The sequence below is a fragment of the Tenrec ecaudatus genome, chromosome 18, assembly GCF_050624435.1.
Source record: "Tenrec ecaudatus isolate mTenEca1 chromosome 18, mTenEca1.hap1, whole genome shotgun sequence".
NCBI lineage: Eukaryota > Metazoa > Chordata > Mammalia > Afrosoricida > Tenrecidae > Tenrec > Tenrec ecaudatus.
In genome coordinates this window covers 21,688,336-21,706,911 of record NC_134547.1, presented here as the reverse complement: position 1 = coordinate 21,706,911, position 18,576 = coordinate 21,688,336, and the positions used below count along the sequence as shown (strand labels likewise).

General features: G+C 52.3%; 1 protein-coding gene across 1 annotated transcript; it reads right to left on the bottom strand.

Moving 5' to 3' along the window:
- Positions 1–475: 475 nt before the first annotated feature.
- Positions 476–10,270, bottom strand: UPK1A (uroplakin 1A). Its single transcript, XM_075537560.1, has 7 exons — positions 10,190–10,270; positions 7,461–7,661; positions 5,123–5,197; positions 4,922–5,029; positions 2,702–2,881; positions 602–685; positions 476–520 (listed from the first exon to the last, which is right to left on the bottom strand). The coding sequence occupies exons 1-7, from the start codon at positions 10,268–10,270 to the stop codon at positions 476–478; spliced, it is 774 nt and encodes a 257-aa protein (XP_075393675.1).
- Positions 10,271–18,576: the final 8,306 nt, after the last annotated feature.

Here is an 18,576-nt window from a genome sequence, read left to right as displayed (position 1 = left end):
CCCAGCTGTGCCTGAAACCAGCCTTACTGGATCAGCTTCACCGAGCCAGTGAACTCCACCTTCTGTGTCAGCCAGAGCCAGTTGATGTGGTTTCTGCTTCTCCATGGAAAGGGTTCTTGTTCGTTCCCCCTTTCCCCCAAAGAAAACGTCATTCATTCGACCAGTATTTATTGACTATCTAGTTCATGCTGAGTCCTGCCAGGGTCAACTGCGTGATCGTGACAGCTCCAGTCAACCAGAGCTTGAACGAGCACATGCAAACGAGTCTGTGTGGGTGCTGGCGCCGGAGACATGGCAGGGGAGCTTGGAGAGCTACTGAGATAGGCATCTATGAATGGAGCAGTGGGATGGGAGGGTGCTGGGAGTAGGGTTCTCTTCAGGGTGGACTTGTAAGCTGAGATCGGAGAGATGAGCAGGGATCAGTCAAGTTGAAGCAGGAGGAGGAGGCCGCGGGGGATGCGCTGGACCTGGTCCCTCAGATCGTGGTGTAGAAGTACATTGCTATCAGCATCACAGGGAGCTGGGCGAGGAAGCAGTCAGGTGAGGGCCACGCCAGCCTGGTGCCGCATCCCACCCAGCCCACGGGCTCCCTGCCGCTCACCGTCCACATCAGGATGGCAAACCCGAACCATGAGATGCCCCACGTGTAGCTGTCGATGGCATGGCCAATGTGCTCAAAGCAGCCCTGGTTGGGGGCAAATGAAGGTCTGAGACGGCGTCCCAGGAGACTGGCAGCTGAGGGCAAGGGTCTGCACCCCCCTTGAGAAAGTGGCTTTTTCCCTCCCACCCCCCAGCCCTAGTTCCCTCAACTGTTCAATGGGGATTATAAAAATGTCTGCCTCTGGGGGTGGCTTCAAGGGACCAAGAGGTGACACCAAATTCAGGCCCTGTGGCCCTGCAAGAGTAGGTGCCAGCCTGAGGGAGCCTGTGGCTGTGGCAGTCTGAGGGAGGTCGTTTCCAGACTGGGTTCGCCTCGGAGCCCACAAAATGCAGGAGGATGAGGCAGGCCTCTGAGAGCAGCTGAGCTCTGCCATACGTCCCTCCCCTGAGCCGTGCGCAGGAGAGCGGGTGGTGGCGACGGATAGACAACACTTTTTGGAAGCGGTTCAACTATGGAAGCGGTTCAACTGTACATGATACATGAACAGTCTATCAAGAGAACGTCTTTAGAAAAAGAAACCCAACTTGGCCAGTGGTTACCACAGGGGAAGGAGGGGGGCACTGAGTACATTTTAACGGCGGTGGAACCATCTGGAGAGGGAGACCAGTGCTGGGTGCACATGCGCAGAGTCTGGTCGCCAGCACTGAGTGACACTCAGCAAAGTGGTGGAATGGGCCCATGTTTGGCTCTGTATGTTTTTGCCAAAATTGGGGGGGGGAATGACATTGAATAACAATGTCCTAGAGTGGATGGTGGGGAGGATTCTGGATCAGGTTGAACTATTGAGGTGTACGATGTGTGGACAAAGTGCCAATAACTGTTTAACAAGAGGGAGAATGAAGCTGGCTGAGGTCAGAGTCAACGGCACGCAGCCTCCTGCCAGCTCGGGAGCAGCCCCGACAGGAGTTCAGAGTGCAAGTCTCAGAGTCTGTCTCCGCCTCCATACGTCTCTGCGCCCCAGCACCCCTTCATAGCATTGCTCTGGAAGACCAGATGCGGGGATGTCATGAGACGACGGGGGGAGGGGGGGCCGGTCCGGGATGGAGAACCAGGCCAATGGCCCTGGCGGTGGTGAGTCTGTGACCTCCCCTAAAGGCAGTGGTGCTCCCAGGACCAGTAGCAGGGCTGGCACCATCTGGGACTGGCACCACGCAGGGCCTTGACCCCGCCTCAAACCTTCTGACTCAGAAACTGGAGGAGCGGTACCACGTTCGTTCCCTGGGTGGCTGCGATGTCCGGGAGAGTCTGAGGACCTTCCGTTGATACGGCAACAGTCACCCTACTGTGGGCTGCGTAGCACAGGGCTTCTGAGTAGGACTTGTGGGAAGAATTGGGGAGAGCAGCGCCCCAGAGGGTCTGGGCACCTGAGCAAACTTGGAGAAGTAAGGGGAGAGACTGTCACCTCATGGGAGAGGGACGCACAGGGACAGGGACAGAGGGAGTGCGTATGAGAGAGAGGGGCACAGAGGAGGTAGAGACAGAGATGGGCAGGGGGGAGGAGACAGCAGACTGGGGAGCAGGGAGGAAGAGAGATGGGAGGGAAAGAAGGTTGAGGAAGGAGGGCAGTGGAGAAACTAGAAAGAACAAGCAACAGAGGAACTCCGAGCCACCAAGGACAGGCCCAGACCAGACAGAGACAGGTGGCCCGTCCAAAGCAGGGCGGGCCAGGTGGAGAGAGGGTTGGGAGAGTGGAGAGTCAAGCTGGGCAAAGAGAAAGCCCAGAGGAGAGAGGAGGGGAGGGGAGAGGAGGGAAGAAAAACCAAAACCAGACTGACTGCCACAGAGTCCACTCTGACTCAGGACTGCCAAGACAGCCATTCTTCCCTCTCCACGAGAGGAATGGAAAGCCCTGTCTTTCTCCTGCGGCGTGGCTGGTGGTTTTGAACTGCTGGCCTTGTGAACCACAGCCAAATGCCTAACCACGAGGCCACCAGGGCTCCTTCTGAGAAGAGGGAAAGAGGGAAGGGGAGCATAGGGTAGCAAGGGCAGGAGAAGGATGGACAGCAGGACAGGGAGAGAAAGGGAGGGGGGCCAGCATACCTTGGTGAAGACAAAGTCCTGATGGCCGATGCGGCAGCCTTCCTCATTGAGGGGGATGAAGTTGCCAGTCCGGCGGCAGCACAGGGGCGGCCAGGGAAACACCACCTCGGGAGTGGCCTTCCGGAAGGTTGAAGTGAAGTTCACCCAGTCCATGGGCCCAGAGGTGCCGCAGCACTGTTGCTGCAGAGAGAGGCAGGGGTCAGGCAGGCCAGGGCTCAGAGAGGGTGGCCGCTCACCTGAGGCCACACAAACCAGACCTGTATTATCATAGCTCCCCCAGGCCCCGGGCCTCCCTCAAAGTGGAGGGGTGAGTGTGTGTGTGTGTGTGTGTGTGTGTGTGTGTGTGTGTGTGTGAAAGAGAGAGAGAGAGAGAGAGAGATGGACTTGAGGTGAAACCTACACTTGAGTTTTGTAAAATAAAAATATATATATTTTTTTAATTAGTTGCTGACACGACCTGTAGTAAATGTTATGAAAAGGCATGTGTCTGGTGTTTCCTGTCCTCTGGGCGTTTGACAAGAGCTCTGGTGGATGGTGGGCTATGCACTGAAACCGCTAACCACAAGGTCAGCAGTTCTAAACCACAAGCCGGGGCTTTCTACTCCTGTGAAGAGTTTCCGTCTTGGGAGCCCACGGGAGCAGTACTATCCTGTCCTAGGGGGTCGTGGGGGGTCAGAAGCGACTGCATGGCAGTGAGTTTGGTTTGCATCAGTGGCCTGGGAATGATGCAGACCCAGGTGGAGGCGCTCTTGCTGGGGAGAGAGGCTCCTTCAAGCTCGGGTTCACACGCTGACCAGCTGTGTGCGTTGGACCAAGAAGGACCTCAATCTCCCTTGGGACATCCGCTTCCTCTTGCTCAGGTTGAGTTTAATGAAGTGTTGGCTTCTGGAACTTGCAGCCCACCTCTGTACCATGGGGAAAGCCATGTAGCGCCTTCCTTGGTTTCCTGGTCATTAAAGAGCTGGCGGCATGGAGGGGGGACGGAGGGAGGGGGTCAGAGACGAATAAGCTGTGAATTCAACCCAAGCTCACTGCCATGGAGCGGATTCCGAGTCATAGCAGCCCCATAGAACGAGGTGGAATTGCCCTGGTGGGGTTCCAAGATGGACTCTTTACAGGAGTAGAAAGCCCCAACTTCCTCTTCTGCAGTGGCGGGTGGTTTTGAATTGCTGGGGGCTCAGTGGTTACGGATTGGGCTGCAGCCCTCAAGGTCAGCAGTTCAAAGCCACTAGCCTCTCACAGGGAGAAAGAGGCTTCCTGAGCCCGTAAAGAGTTACAGTCTCGGAAACTCACAGGTGCAGGTCTATGCTGTCCTATCGGTTGCTATGAGATGGCATTGGCTCGATGCCAGTGAGTTTGGGTGGCTTTTTGTTTGGGTTTTATTTTTGACCTTCCAGTTATCAGTACAAGGTGCCACTTCCTATGCTCCCCGGGCTCAGTGTCAAATGCAAACGTTTGTCGGCATCATTACGGGAGCTATTATTGCCCCTCATTAATATTGCCCCTGAGGCGGTGTGGTGTAGTGGTTGAGAGCAGGGCTCTGCACCCACGCTGTCAGGTTCCAGTCTCAGCTCTGCCACTTGTCACCCGTGTGCCCCTGGGAAAATGACTTCCCTTTGGGAACCTGTTCCTCACCGGACAGAGGGCCAGGAGTGGAGCCCCGCTCCCAGAGTGGGAGGCTGTAAATGCTCCCTCATCTACCTCTCGCTGGCTAAGGCCCAGGCTCTCCGGCGAGCCCCTGTGCCCTGCCCTTGCTACCTGTCAGGGACTCACGAGCCCAGGCACACCAGAACAAGGCTCCGCATGGGCCAGCACCGTGCTGGGTTTCAGAAATAGAGTGCCATGCCTTCTTCCCAAAGCTCTTGTGGGGCCTGTCCCGCGTCTTCCCACTGCCATCGAGTCGCTGCCGGCTCACAGCGGCTGTGCAGGCTGGCGAGTTAACAGCCCCTGGTGGGTTTCAGAAATGCCCACTCTTTAAAGGAGTAGAAAGCCCTGTTTTTCACCTCCCCCCCCCCCAGCAGTTGGTGGTTTCGAAGTGCTGACCAAAGTGTAACCACGATGCCGCCAGGGCTTCTTGGTCCGAGTGCTCCCGGCAGGCAGACTTCCACTGAGAGAGAGGGGTGGGGGTGGCTGCCTATGAGGGGCATTGCTGGCACCAAGGACGACGAATAGTCTACCAAGGAACCAGCCACCCCGGCCTCCCGGCCCGCGCGCAGGTACCTCCATCATGATGCGATCCCAGAGGCGAGTCAGCTCCCGGCCCTGGTCCGTGTCGGCGCTGTAGAAGGTCAGCATCTGCTTGGTGATCAGCGACGGGTTGGACACCATCTGCGGAAGAAGTCGGTCCATCAGGGAGCCCCCCAAGCTCCGGAGCCCTCACCCCCACCCTCTCCAAACGCTCCCGGTCCCCGGCTGGCTCACGTAGTCCCGGTGGGTGTAGGACGTGATGCAGGAGGCGCACTCGAAGATGTACACCATGAGCATGAGGACCAGGTACTAGGGAGACAGGAGGGGCGGCCAATCAGGGACCAGGCTGCGGAGCCACGCCCCCCGCCCCGCCCCCCCAAGGACCCATCTCTCAAGCTCACTGCCATGGAGTCAATTCTGACTCCCAGCAAGGCTGTCGAACAGGATCGAACCACCCCTGTGAATTTCCGAGATGGTAATTCTGTAAGGAATTCCGGGGGCTCTCCCGCAGAGGGTCTGCTGCTTTAGAACTGCAGCCATGATGTCCCCCGGGCTCCTGAAAGGACGCCCCGTGGCTGAAATGTCATCTCTGTGGAAGAGCTCCTGTGGGCTAGTGAGGCTGTCACTCTCTATGGGAGCAGGGAGCCTCATCTCTGTCCCGTGGTGGCTTCGAACTGCTGACCGTAGCAGCCCAAGGGCTAACCCACTACACCAGCATCTACCTGGTGCGTCTACAGCTGGGTTCTACACCGTTGCGTTGCGCTAACTTTTCAGTGTGCTGAGCTCTTCTCATACTGAATGTTGGTTAAAATAAAGTCATTCAAAATAGCTTATATATGCAAAACCCTCCCCAATAGCTAGCCATTGGCATGGGATCAGTAAAACGCAGGTCTACTTTAAAAAGCCAGAGAGAGAGACAGCGAGAGCGAGAGCGAGAGAGAGCGAGAGTGAGAGCGAGAGAGAGCGAGAGCGAGAGCGAGAGAGAGAGAGATTGATTCTCCAAAAGATGTGATTTGAGCTCCTATGAGGGATTGGAAGACAGAAAGAAATTAGGGCGCATTTCACAAGGTGCACCAGAATGTGCCCTGAGCAAAACAAGAGAGCGCTCTCTGGTTGGTGCTTAATGAACTTTAAGTTCCTGCTCTCATCCCTCACCCAAATCCTTCCCTCTCCTCACCCCTCCTTCCCTCCCTCTGGGGTGGGGTGGGTGTGGGGGCGCCAACTCTGGCCCCGTGAGAGCAGATGCTACTGTAAAACAAGCCAGCCTGCTTTCAATGTCCTTATCTCCCAGGGAAATGGGCACGGCAGGTATTTGCAAGTCAAACACTGTTCGTCTGGAATGTGCTTCCAAATACTCCAGCGGGCGGGCACTGTGGCTCAAGGGTGGGTAGAGGAGGCCTGGCAGCTGAGCCCTTGGGGGTGGATGTCCTTGGAACCAGGAAAGGGGCTCATAGGGGACAGCACGGGATAGCACACCATCCCTCCAGTCTGCCTGAAAGTTCCCACAGTCAAAACGGTTTTGCGATCTGAACAAATGGCAAACTAGCAGGAGCTGTGGTGTTCAAAGGCCGAAAGGAAGAGAAGGGAGGAGTGAAGAGGAAGGGAGGGAGGAAGAGCCTTCCCAGAGTTCCCTCTTCCTCAGGGTAAAGCCAAAGTTCTCACCAAGGCCCACAAGGCCCACCAGGTTGGCCCACCTTCCCTTTCCCCACTCTGTACCCAGTCCTGCCCCTCCCAGCCTCCCTGCCCTCATTCCTCCTACTCAGTAGGATATAAACCCCCTCAATTGTTTCAGAGGCTCTCTTCTCTACCTGCTTACCAGATGGGGAAACTGAGGCTGAAAGAGGCCAACAGCCGGGGTGGCTGGATGAGAAGGGATTCATCTACAAGACACGGCCTCTGAGACCTCCTACAGCAGATCCTTAATCAAGCAACAGGTTCTGACTGGGCCCGAGCTTTGCTAGCAATGAATGCACACTAGTAACTGCAGCAGGGGAGGCTGGGGGCACAGCGGCAACGGTTTGAATACACCAGCCACTCTGAGGACCAAGACGAGGCTCTCTGCTCCTGTCAGAGTGATGTGCTTAGGGGGCGCTCAGATGATGTTCACGGCCATGGAACAATTTGGAGAGGAATATCAATAAGGGATGGACAACCCCAAGAGCATCATCAACGACACTGAGTCGGACATGTAGAAGTGGTTGAATTGGAGAGGGATTTTGTTGTGTCTATTTTTGCCCAAGTTAAAGAACAAAATAACAATTGCACGGATAACAAGGAGTAGCAGGAAGAAGAAAATGTTCTAAAATTGATTGTGATAGAGATTGTACAATTCTTGATATGATGGAGCCATTGAATTGTACGCTTATGTGGATGAAGGGCCAATAAAACTGTTAAAAAAAAAGTTACAACCTTGGAAACTCACAGGGGCCGCTCCCCACTGTCTTTCAGATCAGCTCTCTGGGAGGTGGCTTCCATGCCACAGTGGTGAGTCCTTTCTGCGCTTCAGGGGTTGTTACGAGTACCTTTAGCCAACCGATCCCTAATCCCACCTGGCTTGACGTGGGGACCTCACCGTGAGGATCATGGACCTGCGGCGGCAGAGTGCAGCGCCCACGCCGAAGCTGGCCACCACGAAAAAGGAGAAGCCGCAGAAGATGGCGATCCAGGCCCCGGCGAAGACATCGTCCTTGCCCGAGACGCCCATCAGCGGGTACACGCGATACTGGTCCGCTGTCACCCACACGGTCTCGGCAAACAGGGCCAGGCCTGACAGCTGGACAGTGCAGCTGGTTAGGAAGTCCCTTCCCCGCTTCCTCTGCCCTCTGGCTGGGACAGACACCAGCTAACAGGAGCGAAGGCATGGCCTGCCCAGGGAGACCAGGAGGCTGAATGGCAGTGCCTAGCCCAGTCCAGAGGAGATGCTCAGATACCCCACCTCCCTGAATAGCACTGCCATTCCTTACAGCAGGAGGCCCTCAAACTTTTTAAACAGGGGGCCAGTTCACTTTCCCTCAGACCCATTGGAGGGCTGGAATATAGTTTTAAAAAAAACATGAACAAATTCCTATGCACACTGCACATATCTTATTTTGAAGTAAAAAAAAAAAACACAAAACAGGGCAAAAAACCTGTGGGCTGGATAAATGTCCTCGGCGGGCCGCCTGTGGCCCGCGGGCCCTAGTTTGAGGACGCCTGCTTTACAGAGTGAAGCAATTCAACTTACAGCGAACCGCACCCTTTGGCCCAGCAATTCTGCATCCTGGAATCAGTCCTATAGATACACCTGCCCTCTCATTGTTAGATGCTATCAAGTCCGTTCCAACCCATCTCGACCCCGTGCACAACAGACGGCAATGGGTCCCGATCCGTCCTCACGACGGTTCGTATGCCTGAGCCCACGGTTGCAGCCACTGGGCCCGTCCATCCTCTTGAGGGCCCTCCTCTTGTCCGCTGCCCCTCCACTTGGCCAAGTGGCATGTCCTACTCCAGGGACTGGTCTCTCGTGACAACACGTCCAAAGTATGTAAGACGATCCCAAGGGCTCAAGTAGAAAGTCAATGTTTAGAAACCAAGGAAGGCAGCCCATGTACACCTATGCTGGAGACAACTGGGGTGTGGAATGTTATAAGAGCGGTGAGAGCCCCCAATAAAGTGATTAAAACAAAACAAAAAGTACATAAGATGAAGTCTTGCCTTCCTTTCCTCTAAGGAGCACTTCGGCCTGCCCTCTTGGGGAAGTCCTAAACCCACAGGGATCCCCCTGGCGGGCTGTGGGCAGAGGGACCAGGGCACCGTCCAGAGGACGCTGTGTGAGGTGATGTGGAGAAGGGGGGGCAGGGCAGGGGGCTTTCAGGACTGGACTGTGGTGGAGAAACGCAGGCTGTGCCACCAGGAGACAGAGCATGCGTGCACATGTGTGTGTGTGTGTGTGTGTCTGTGTGTGTGTGTGTGTGTCTGTGTAACAGGACGCGCAAGGAGCTACATCGGGGGGGCTATTTGCAGATGGGCCTTTATTTTCTTAATGTCATTTTTGAGAAACTGAAAATCTTGCTACCTACCAGAGCCCTGGGGGCGCAGTGAGGGATGTGTTGAGCAAGGTTGGCGGTTCAAACCCACCAGCCTCTCCGAGGGGGAGGCGTTCTGCTTCAGTGCTGCTTCTGGACAGATGGACAGGCTGGGAGCCCCTCAGGGGTATTCCACTAGACCCTCCAGCGTAGCCATGAGTGGGAATCAATTTGATGGTGGGGAGTTGAGTATCGGGCTGAGGGATGGCAAGCAAGGAGGGTGGAGGCCTTCTCAGTGGACGCCCTTTGACGATGAAAGTGAACACTTAATGGTGCACTTGCTGAGAGCCAGACACGTCCGAGGAGCGGCCCTAAGTGTGAGCAATGATCAGTCATGAATCACTGTTCTCTTTAAGACCAGGCTCCCTGCCACGGCGTCCCCATGCTGACTCACAGCGAGCCTACAGGACGGGCTAGAACTGCCCTCGGGGTTCCGAGACTGACCCTCTTTATGGGAGTACAAAGCCTCATTTTTCTCCTGTGGAGCAGTTGGCGGTTTCGAACTGCTGACCTTGCTGTTAGCAGCCCAACGCAGAACCACTATAACCCCAGGGCTCTTCCTCTAGCCGCTTGGGCCAATACAAGTCATAACGAGGGGCCAAACACTGGTCTAAGCTCATTAGCCCAAGAAGCCATTTCCTCCTTGCAGCACCTTACAGATGAGGAAACTGAGGCCCAGGGAGTTGCACCCCATCATTAGAAAGCGGCCGAGCCAGGATGTGAACTCAGGCTGGCCGGTCCCAGAGCCAGGTGTAAGGCCATGCACTGAAACACAATACAAAGCAACCCCACTGCCCTCGAGTGGATTGGTGCACAGCGACCCTGTGGGACAGCCTGGCAGTGCCCTGTGGGTCTCAGAGGCTGGCAGTCTTTACGAAAGCAGAAGCCCACGTTCATTAGAACACCTATTCTGGGCCTGCTGCGTGATCGGCAGTGACGGGACAGCCGTGCCGACGTCGTAGGTGCCAGCTAGCATTTGCCAGGTGCTGTTCCTTAGTGGAGGCCACACAGGGGGCCTAGAGGACCCGGCTGGCAGTCAGGATGCAGAGGTCCGGGAAGGAACTTCTCAGCTCTGAGATGAGCACTGTGGAGCGAGCAGGGGAGCTGGATTCTCACCCAAGCTGCTGTGGCTGAATCTGCAGCACGGGCTTCCTGGGGAGTACCGGGACCTTGCCCCACTTGAACCCAGGGGTTCCCAATACCCACCCACCGAGTGGTCCAACTCAGGGTGTCTCACCAGAATAATGATGTTCCCCACAACCAGCAGCCCCACCACCACGGGGGATCCTTTCTCTGCCTCCTCGGCGGCGGAAGCCATCGTCCTGCTTGGGGGGGTAGGGGTGGGAGCACATGGATAAGGGTGAGGGATGGGCAGAGGCCAGGGTGGGAGGGGGACCTGGCTCACCTCACCCCCCCCAGCTGCCAGGTTCTGCTTCCAACTCTCTGCAGGGGCCAGGCTGGTACTGAGCAAGCCCTGCACCCCACAACCCAGCAGTGATCTGAGATCCATTTACACAACAAGGGCAGCTACTCGCCAGAGCCCCAGGTGCTCCCATCCCCCACCCCATCCCCCTGCTACACCCACCCTTCAGACCCCTTCTCACCTTCTCAGCCTGAAGTCTCACAGGCTCACTGGCCTCTCTGGCCACAGTGAGCCTTATATACCCCGCTTCCCCCCCCAACTTCTGCCCAGCACCTCCTTGCCCTCACCCCTCCTGCCCGTCCCATCCCCCCCACCCCCTGTTTCCGAGGCCCAGTTACAGGGAAGGAGAGGTGGTATTTAGAGGAAGGGGCAAACAGCAGGCAGGCAAACCAAGACAAGGGAGCGGCCTTTCTGAGCACCCTGCAAAATGATTTATGAACCTGAAATTCCAGACTGTGCTAGTCTCTGGCCTTTTGGGCAGGTGGTGGTGGTGGTGTGCGAGTGTGTGTGCGTGCGAGTGTGTGTATGTGTGTACAACTGCCCTGCCTGTGGGCCCTGGTTCCCAGGCTGTGGTGGTGGTGTGTGTGTGTGCACAAGTGTGTGCACAAGTGTGTGCGAGTGTGTGTGTGTATACACCTGCCCTGTCTGTGGGCCCTGGTTCCCAGGCTGTGGTGGTGGTGGTGTGTATGTGTGTGAGAGTGTGTGTGGGTGTGACTGAGACTGCACAGAAAGATGTCGCTGTCTGCTGAGTGAGGAGGAGCAGAGAACTAGTTTCATTTTTTTAATTTATTGTTTTTTAAAATAATTTTATTAGGGGCACATACAACCCTTGTCACAACCCATACCCACATCAGTTGTGTCAAGCACATTTGTACATTCATTGCCCTCATCATTCTCAAAACATTTGCTCTCCACTTAAGCCCTTGGCATCAGCTCCTCATTTCCCCCCTCTCCCTCTTCCTCATGAATCCTTGATAATTTATAAATTATTATTTTGTCATGTCTTACACTGCCCAACATCCCCCTTGTTTTTGAAATTGAGTAGTGTCATAAAAGTTTCTGTTAGCATTTTTATTACAAAATATTTAAAATCTACAACAACTTAGAGAATGTAACAAAATCCACAACGTTGTCCAACTTGAGGATCCCCCCCCTATATTTACTGTAGATTTTTAAAAGCAACGTATTGTGAATCCATTTGAAGCTACCTGATCCCACTCCAGAAATGACCTCACTATTGAAGTTGGAATTCTTCATCCCAGTATCCCACCCTCTAGTTGTCATGGGTCGAGTTCATCCCAAATAGCTTATAGGGGGCACTCGTGAGTCTGTAAGGAGCCCTGATGGCATAGTGTTTACTCGTTGGGCTGCTAACTACGAGGTTAGCTATTCGAAACCCCCCAAACCCACAAAGATGGGGCTTTTGACTCCCAGCCACAGTTCCAGTCTCGGAAACTCACAGGGCATTTCCACCCTGTCTTGTAGGGTCGCTATGCGTGGGCATCGACTCGATGGCAGTGAGTATGGTTTTTTTGGTGATTCAGTGATAGAACTCTGACCTCCCACACAAGAGATTCAGATGGGATGCCTGGTCAAGGTCCTTCGCATGCAGGCCCCCCACCCCACCCCCACCGCAGCTCCCAGTGGTCTGAGCAGGTCTCAGTGGAGCTTACAGTCTGATATGGACTAGGAAGGATGGTATGCTAGTTCAGGTTGACTAGAGAAATAAATTTGTAAACACTCATGTGTATAAGAAAGAGATTTACATACAAGAGCAATTGAATATTGAGAAAACATCCCAGTCCAGTCAAGATCAAGTCCATAAGTCCAATATTAGCCCATATGTCCAATACCAATCTATAAAGTCCTCTTCAGACTCACGAAACACGTGCAATGATGCCAAATGCAGAAAGATCACAGGCCAGTGGGTGGGAAGTCTTGTGGATCCAGTGGCATTGTAAGCATCTCAGCACTGGCAGGGGTCTCCACGTGGCTCCTTCAGCTCTGAAACTCTGCCTCAAGGTAGTGCCATGTAGCTTCTCCTCAGAAATGTCTCTCAGGGAGTGAGGCTAGTCAGGTAAGAGTCTCCAAGGGAGTGAACTGAGAGTCTCCCACCTCCAAGGAGGAAGACAGGAGTTCCCAGAATCCTCAGGAGAAGGCCATGCCCACACAGAGGCCTCCTTGGCTTTGACCCGATTAACAGACTAGATTCCACCCCTTCACTCGTAAACCTTCCAAGTTGACACCAGATTATGTCAGGACCCCAGGCGGCCTGGAGGGTTACTTCAGAACATTATCCAGGGAACACTGTACGGACCACACAGTCAATTATGGGGTGGTAGGGATGATAGTGCAGGACTGTTTCATTCTGTGGCAGATGGATCACCACGAGTTAGGGGTGACTCCATGACGGCTAATGACAAAAGCACTCACTTTAGGCTTCAAAACTCTCCCCACACCCTTGTTTAAAAGGCCCTCTCTTGTGTTCCTCTACTCCATTCCCTTTCAGTGACCCCTAGTGGCAAGCACTAGATAGTGTATCTATATATTGCTTGCCACTAGGGGTCACTGTGCCTTCTTGTCACGTGGGCTTGGTTGTTCCTGTGCAGGTGAGGTCTTTTCTAGCTCGCGAGTCCACGGGTGAAGGAAGGAGTGCGTCCTGGCCTTACTTTTCCCGCCAAGCACGATGTTTTTATCCATCTATCTATGTTGCTCAGGACAGATGGAATTCATGGCTTCTTTTTTCCCCCTCTATTTTTAAAATCTCCCTCCCCCATCTTTCCACTTTCCCTGTTCCCACGCCGGTCCCTGGCCTCCTCAATCACCCGTCTTGTCTATTGGTGTATAAACCATGTTGCTGTCTTCTTTGTTTTTCCTTATTCCAGTGGTGAGATTAAATGTGCATCGTTGTAAGACTGAGTTTGCTAAACATCATGTTCTCTAGTTTTGTCCATGTCTGGCGGTGTTTGAGACATCGCTATTTTTCATTTTAATTTTTTAATTGATGTATAAAAATTCCATCGTATGACTGTACCAGAGCTTGTTTACCCATTCCTCGATAGTTGGGGATTCTGGTTGTTTTTTGCTGTAACAGAAATTTCTGCAATAAAGTTAGATGTGGTGTTCTGTCCTCAGTTTCTTTAGGGTCTACACCCAGGTAAGGGAGGGCTGGGCCATCAGGCACTTGTGACTTATCCATGGCTTCTGGTCCTTGCTTCCCCTGATGGGCATCCTCCACATGCAGCTACTTCCCGCCCACCCGCCACTCTCCAGAGCACAGCAGTGGACCTCCTCACACAGGGTCTCCAAGACACTTGTCCTTCTTCCCTTCAGAGCAGAACTTCTGGGTGGGGGGGCGCGCACATGTCAGACCGCCGTGCAGAGTGGCGCTTTCCTTCCACACCCGCAGCAGGGCTCCCTCTAACCCTCACCCCCACTTGGTATGACCCAGCGCCTCCCCTTTGACAGTCAAGGTCACTCTACAGTAAACCCTTGCCATGGTGTAATTCTCGCCATGGTATACGTTCTCATTTCCCTTATTTTTCATGCCGCTTGAGCTTAATTTTCAGGTGCTAGTTAACTTTGGGGGTTTCTGCTCCCACGCATATCTTCACATAGTCGACATATACTATCGGGTCATCAACTCACCAGCCCTGTACGGAATGGGAAGATGTCAGCGCGAGCCCGTTGAGGTCCTGACCCTCCCCTCCCCACGCATGCTGGGGGGGGGGGGGTACAGCAAGAAACCTGCGCTCAACCCTAAAGGGCTCCAAATTCGCAGCCTAAAGGGCTTCAAATTCACTTGAAGGAAGCCAAGTGAATGAATGAGCGAGTCTCAGGTGGTAGGGACACTGTGTCTCATACTGGCCCCGGCCCTCCCCCTCCTCTCTGCCCAGGATCGTCAGCTGCTGACAGGGGGGCTCTCCCCACCCCCACCCACCCCCACCCCCACCAACCTATGGGCCCCCGGTTGGCCCTCCTCCTCTTGGCACCAGAGTCTTCCTGTACTCACCCCGGCTGAGGCTCTGAGATAGGGAGCCCTCAGAAAGGGGAAGGGGGCCCGAGAAGGATGGCGGGCAGCACCCAGCCCCTTAGAGGGGACCCCGCAGCGCGGTGAGGTGGCCGCCAAGGAAGGAAGACTGCGCCCCCTGGTGGACAGGTGGGAAGGAAGGCTGCCAAGAGACATGCGCCCCCTGCTGGAACATGGACGCCAGAGTGTGGGGGGTTCCAACCTGAGTTACAGCAGAGGAGAGGGAGCCGTCACCCACACAGTGTGTTATCACACACACAGAGGGTGTGTAACAAGCAGTCTGCAGGCTCCATCTGCCTTACAGGAAAGAGGGTTATCAAAATACCAAAGACTGGGGAGAATCGAGAAAGCACACACTGCTAACGGCCTGGTTTCAACAACAGCACAAACACAAGACATGCAAGGAGCATGTACACAATAGCTCATTCAAGTGAACAAGGTGGATCATATCTAGCAAACGGAATGAGAGAATATGATGCGGCCATATTAAACCAACTCCAAGAATATGGTCTCAAAAGGGAAATAAGAACTAGCAGCGTAAACCTCTTAGAAGAAAACAGAAGGTGAGTGTGGAAGTTACATACTCTGGTGTCAACTTGACACTATTAAGAGTGAAGGGGTGGAGGATAGCCTGTCAATCAGGTCACAGCTTGATGAGCTCATTGGGAGGTGTTACACTCACTCCCTGCGAGACATTCCTGCTGACAAGTCACATGGAGCTACACTGATGGAGCCAGAGCCCTGGAGCTGGAGGAGCCCCGTGGAGACCCACACCAGTGCTGAGATGCTTCTACTACCACTGGATCCACAAGACTTTCCACCCACTGGCCTGTGATCTTCCTGCATCCAGAGTCATTGCATGACTCTGAGCCTGAAGAGGATAATCGGTTATATGGGCTAATAGCAGACTTATGGACTTGCTCTGGACTGAGCTGGGGTGTTTTTGTAATATACAATAACTTTGATATAAAGCTCTCTTATACACATATGAGTGTCTCCAGATTTGTTTCTCAAGTCTACCTGGACTAACACAGTGGGGGGAGGGAGGGAAAAAAGAGGAGCTGATACCAAGGGCTCAAGCACTGTGGGATACAAAAAGGCTGTTTCCCAGTTTGTGTCCCCCAAATATACATCAGACTTGGGATACTGCTTGCAACACATAGTAAATGATTGTAGCACACTGCTTACAAGCTTACAGCTTACAAGCAAGCTGCTTACAAGTTATCTCCCTGACCGCATCAGCCATCCAGAGCAATCAGACTACTGGCTGGTCCACTGTAGGTGGGGCTCACACCCTACTGATAAGGATAGTGACTGTTTCCTGAAGGTGACCCAGAGTAAAGGTCAAGCCCACTCAGGGTCAACTAAGGCTAGGCTACCATCTGGAATCTAGGATCTGCCCATCTTGTCACATGTGTACCCCTAATCCCTCCTCTTCCTATTGCATGTGCACCCCTAAATTGTCCCCCTCCCATTGTGGTATTGCCTATGGTACAACCCCTTCCTGTTACGTATGTGGTTGCCTGTAATCAGGGGGGCTTACATGCCCCTAAATATATATAAGCCTTGGTTAAAAATATAGCTCTCTCTCCTCTCACCTCCATGTGGACCACAAAGAGGGGCTGAGGTGAGCGTGCTACCATGAAATGTGTCTGACTCCTTTATTTTATCTTGTCTCCTATCTCTTATTCTCTATGACTTTACTATGATCTTTATATATTGTAGCCGTACAATTGCTCCTATGGACCCGTGATATTGTCAGAGGCTGGTTACTCTGACAAAGCACAAAGAAAAATGTTTTGAAAATGATGATGGCGACTCACTCACTCTCTCACTAACTCCCTAACTCACACACTCACCCTCCAAAAAAGAAAGAAAATGATGATGGCAAGATATGTATGAATGTGTTTGATACAACCGATGGTTGGATTGTTATAAGAGCTGTTAGAGGCCCCAATAAAATGATGTATTAATAAAAAGAAAAAACAAGGAAAGCTTTGGAGTCTCATTTTTAACAATAGATTTTCAAATATGACACTGAAAGCCTAAGCGGCGAGAGGGGAAAAAAGTAGATGAATAGAACTTCCTCACAACTAAATCATTTTGCTCATCAAAGGACTTCATGGAGAAAGAACCCACAGTTTTCTAAGTGGGTAGTTTGAAGAGACAACCTACCGTTTTCTAAAAAATGCTTGGAAATAGCATATTAGGTATCGTAGAGGTAGTGTCACCCCTACCGGACTTTAGAGGAAACGAGAATAAGCATCACTCTAACCGATTCCTAAGAGGTGGTGAGAAGCCTTAACTCCACTCTTTAACCTTTTCTCCAGTTCTAAAGCCAGCGGCCCCTGATGGCACTCTGCACTTCCCTGCTGGGTTTGATACAACTCATAGCAATGACCACACAGTCCTTAGTCTACACCAAGAAGTGTGGAAGGCAGCTACCTCGCCAACAGACTGGAAGAGATCCGGATTTGTGCCAATTCTAAAGCAAGATAATAAAGCCGAAAGCCAGACTTGTTTCCATCCAGCATATGCTAACTCCCTGGAGCCTTGTACAGCAGGGTACGACTGCCCCAGTGCGTTTCCAAGACTGGAACTGTTTACAGGAGTAGAAAGCCCATCTTTCTCCCGAGGAACATGGTGGTTTCAAACTGCTGACCTTGCAGCTAGCAGCCAACTGTAATCACTATGCTCCCAGGGCTCTGATGGTGCAATACAATTCGGAAATTGTGGGGCAATATCATTGATATCGATGAAAGTACAATTTTGCTGAAGATTATTTAAAACAGGTTAGAGCAGTAGATTAGCAATGAAGTGACAGAAATCCAAGCTGGGTTCAGCAAGGAATGAGAGGTACCATTGCTGATATCGATGGATCTTGGCTGAAAGTTGAGTATACTGAAAGAAGTTTACTTGGGTTTTACTTACTCTACAAAGGTATTCAACTGTATGGAACATAAAAAAATCTGAATGACATTGCAAAGACTGGGAAAATTCCAGAATGGTTACTTATGCTCATATGGAATATGTACAGAGAACAGGAAGTACTGGTTCAACTAAAACTAGGGGATACTGAATGGCTTGGGATCAGGAAAGGTCTATGTCAGACTCAGCTCCATTCACCATACTTATTCAATCTGCGTGCTGAGCAAGTAACTCAAGACGGTGGACCCTATGAAGAAGTTGATATCATAATTGGAGGACACAATTGAGGGAGTTGGTTTACTGTGCCAACCTAGCCAATAAATACATGTGGGATTCATTGACGGTCAGGAGGCTAAATGGCTCGGTGAGCCTCGCCTTTCTTCTCAGGTCTCTTGCTCTCTGACGGTCAGACCAGGGTGTAGCTGCCTTAGCCAGTTCCCTGCTTTAGCTGGCAAGGTTCACTTCCTTGCCTCATGGACGTATCCTGATGCAGCCCTGGGTGCTGGAGCAGCCATGTGGAGACCCCGCCAGTGCTGAGATGGTTACACGTTCACTGATCGGCTTTCCTCCTGCAGTCAGCATCATTGTGTCTGTTTTGTGAGATGGAGGAGGACTTTGTGGATTGGTGTTGGACGTATGGGTTAATGTGGGACTTGTGGGCTTGGGCAGCACTGAGTCGGGATGTTTTCTTGATGCGTACTTAACCTTTATATAAAACTCTCTCTTTTTTTTTTTTAACAATTTATTGGGGCTGATACAATTCTTTTCACAGTTCATACATATACATACATCAATTGTATAAAGCACATCTGTACAGTCTTTGCCCTAATCATTTTTTTCTCTTTTCTTCTTTTACATTTTATTAGGGACTCATACAACTCTTACCACAATCCATACATATACATACATCAATTGTATAAAGCACACCCATACATTCCCTGCCCCAATCATTCTCAAGGCATTTGCTCTCCACTTAAAACTCTCTCTTATACATGCATTTCTGTGGATTTCTTTCTTTAAAGTACCCAGACTAGCACAACAATCTTGCTTGTTGAAAGCCCAAAGCACTGGAAGCACTTACTGATAAAGATCAAAGACTGAAGTCTTCACTATGAACTACAACTCAATATAAGAAAAATAAAAACCCTCATAAATGGACCAATAGCCAGCGTGATAATAAATTGAGAAAGATTGACATTGTCACGGATTCCATTTTACTTGGATCCACAATCAGTGCTCATGG

Excerpts from the sequence above, each read along its gene's own strand:
- UPK1A (XM_075537560.1), bottom strand. The coding sequence starts at position 10,270 with ATGGCTTCCGCCGCCGAGGAGGCAGAGAAAGGATCCCCCGTGGTGGTG. Across the intron at positions 2,882-4,921 it reads GGGATCGCATCATGATGGAG|CAACAGTGCTGCGGCACCTC; the intron begins GTACCTGCGCGC and ends CTCTCTCTGCAG. Across the intron at positions 521-601 it reads TTGCCATCCTGATGTGGACG|CTCCCTGTGATGCTGATAGC; the intron begins GTGAGCGGCAGG and ends TTCCTCGCCCAG.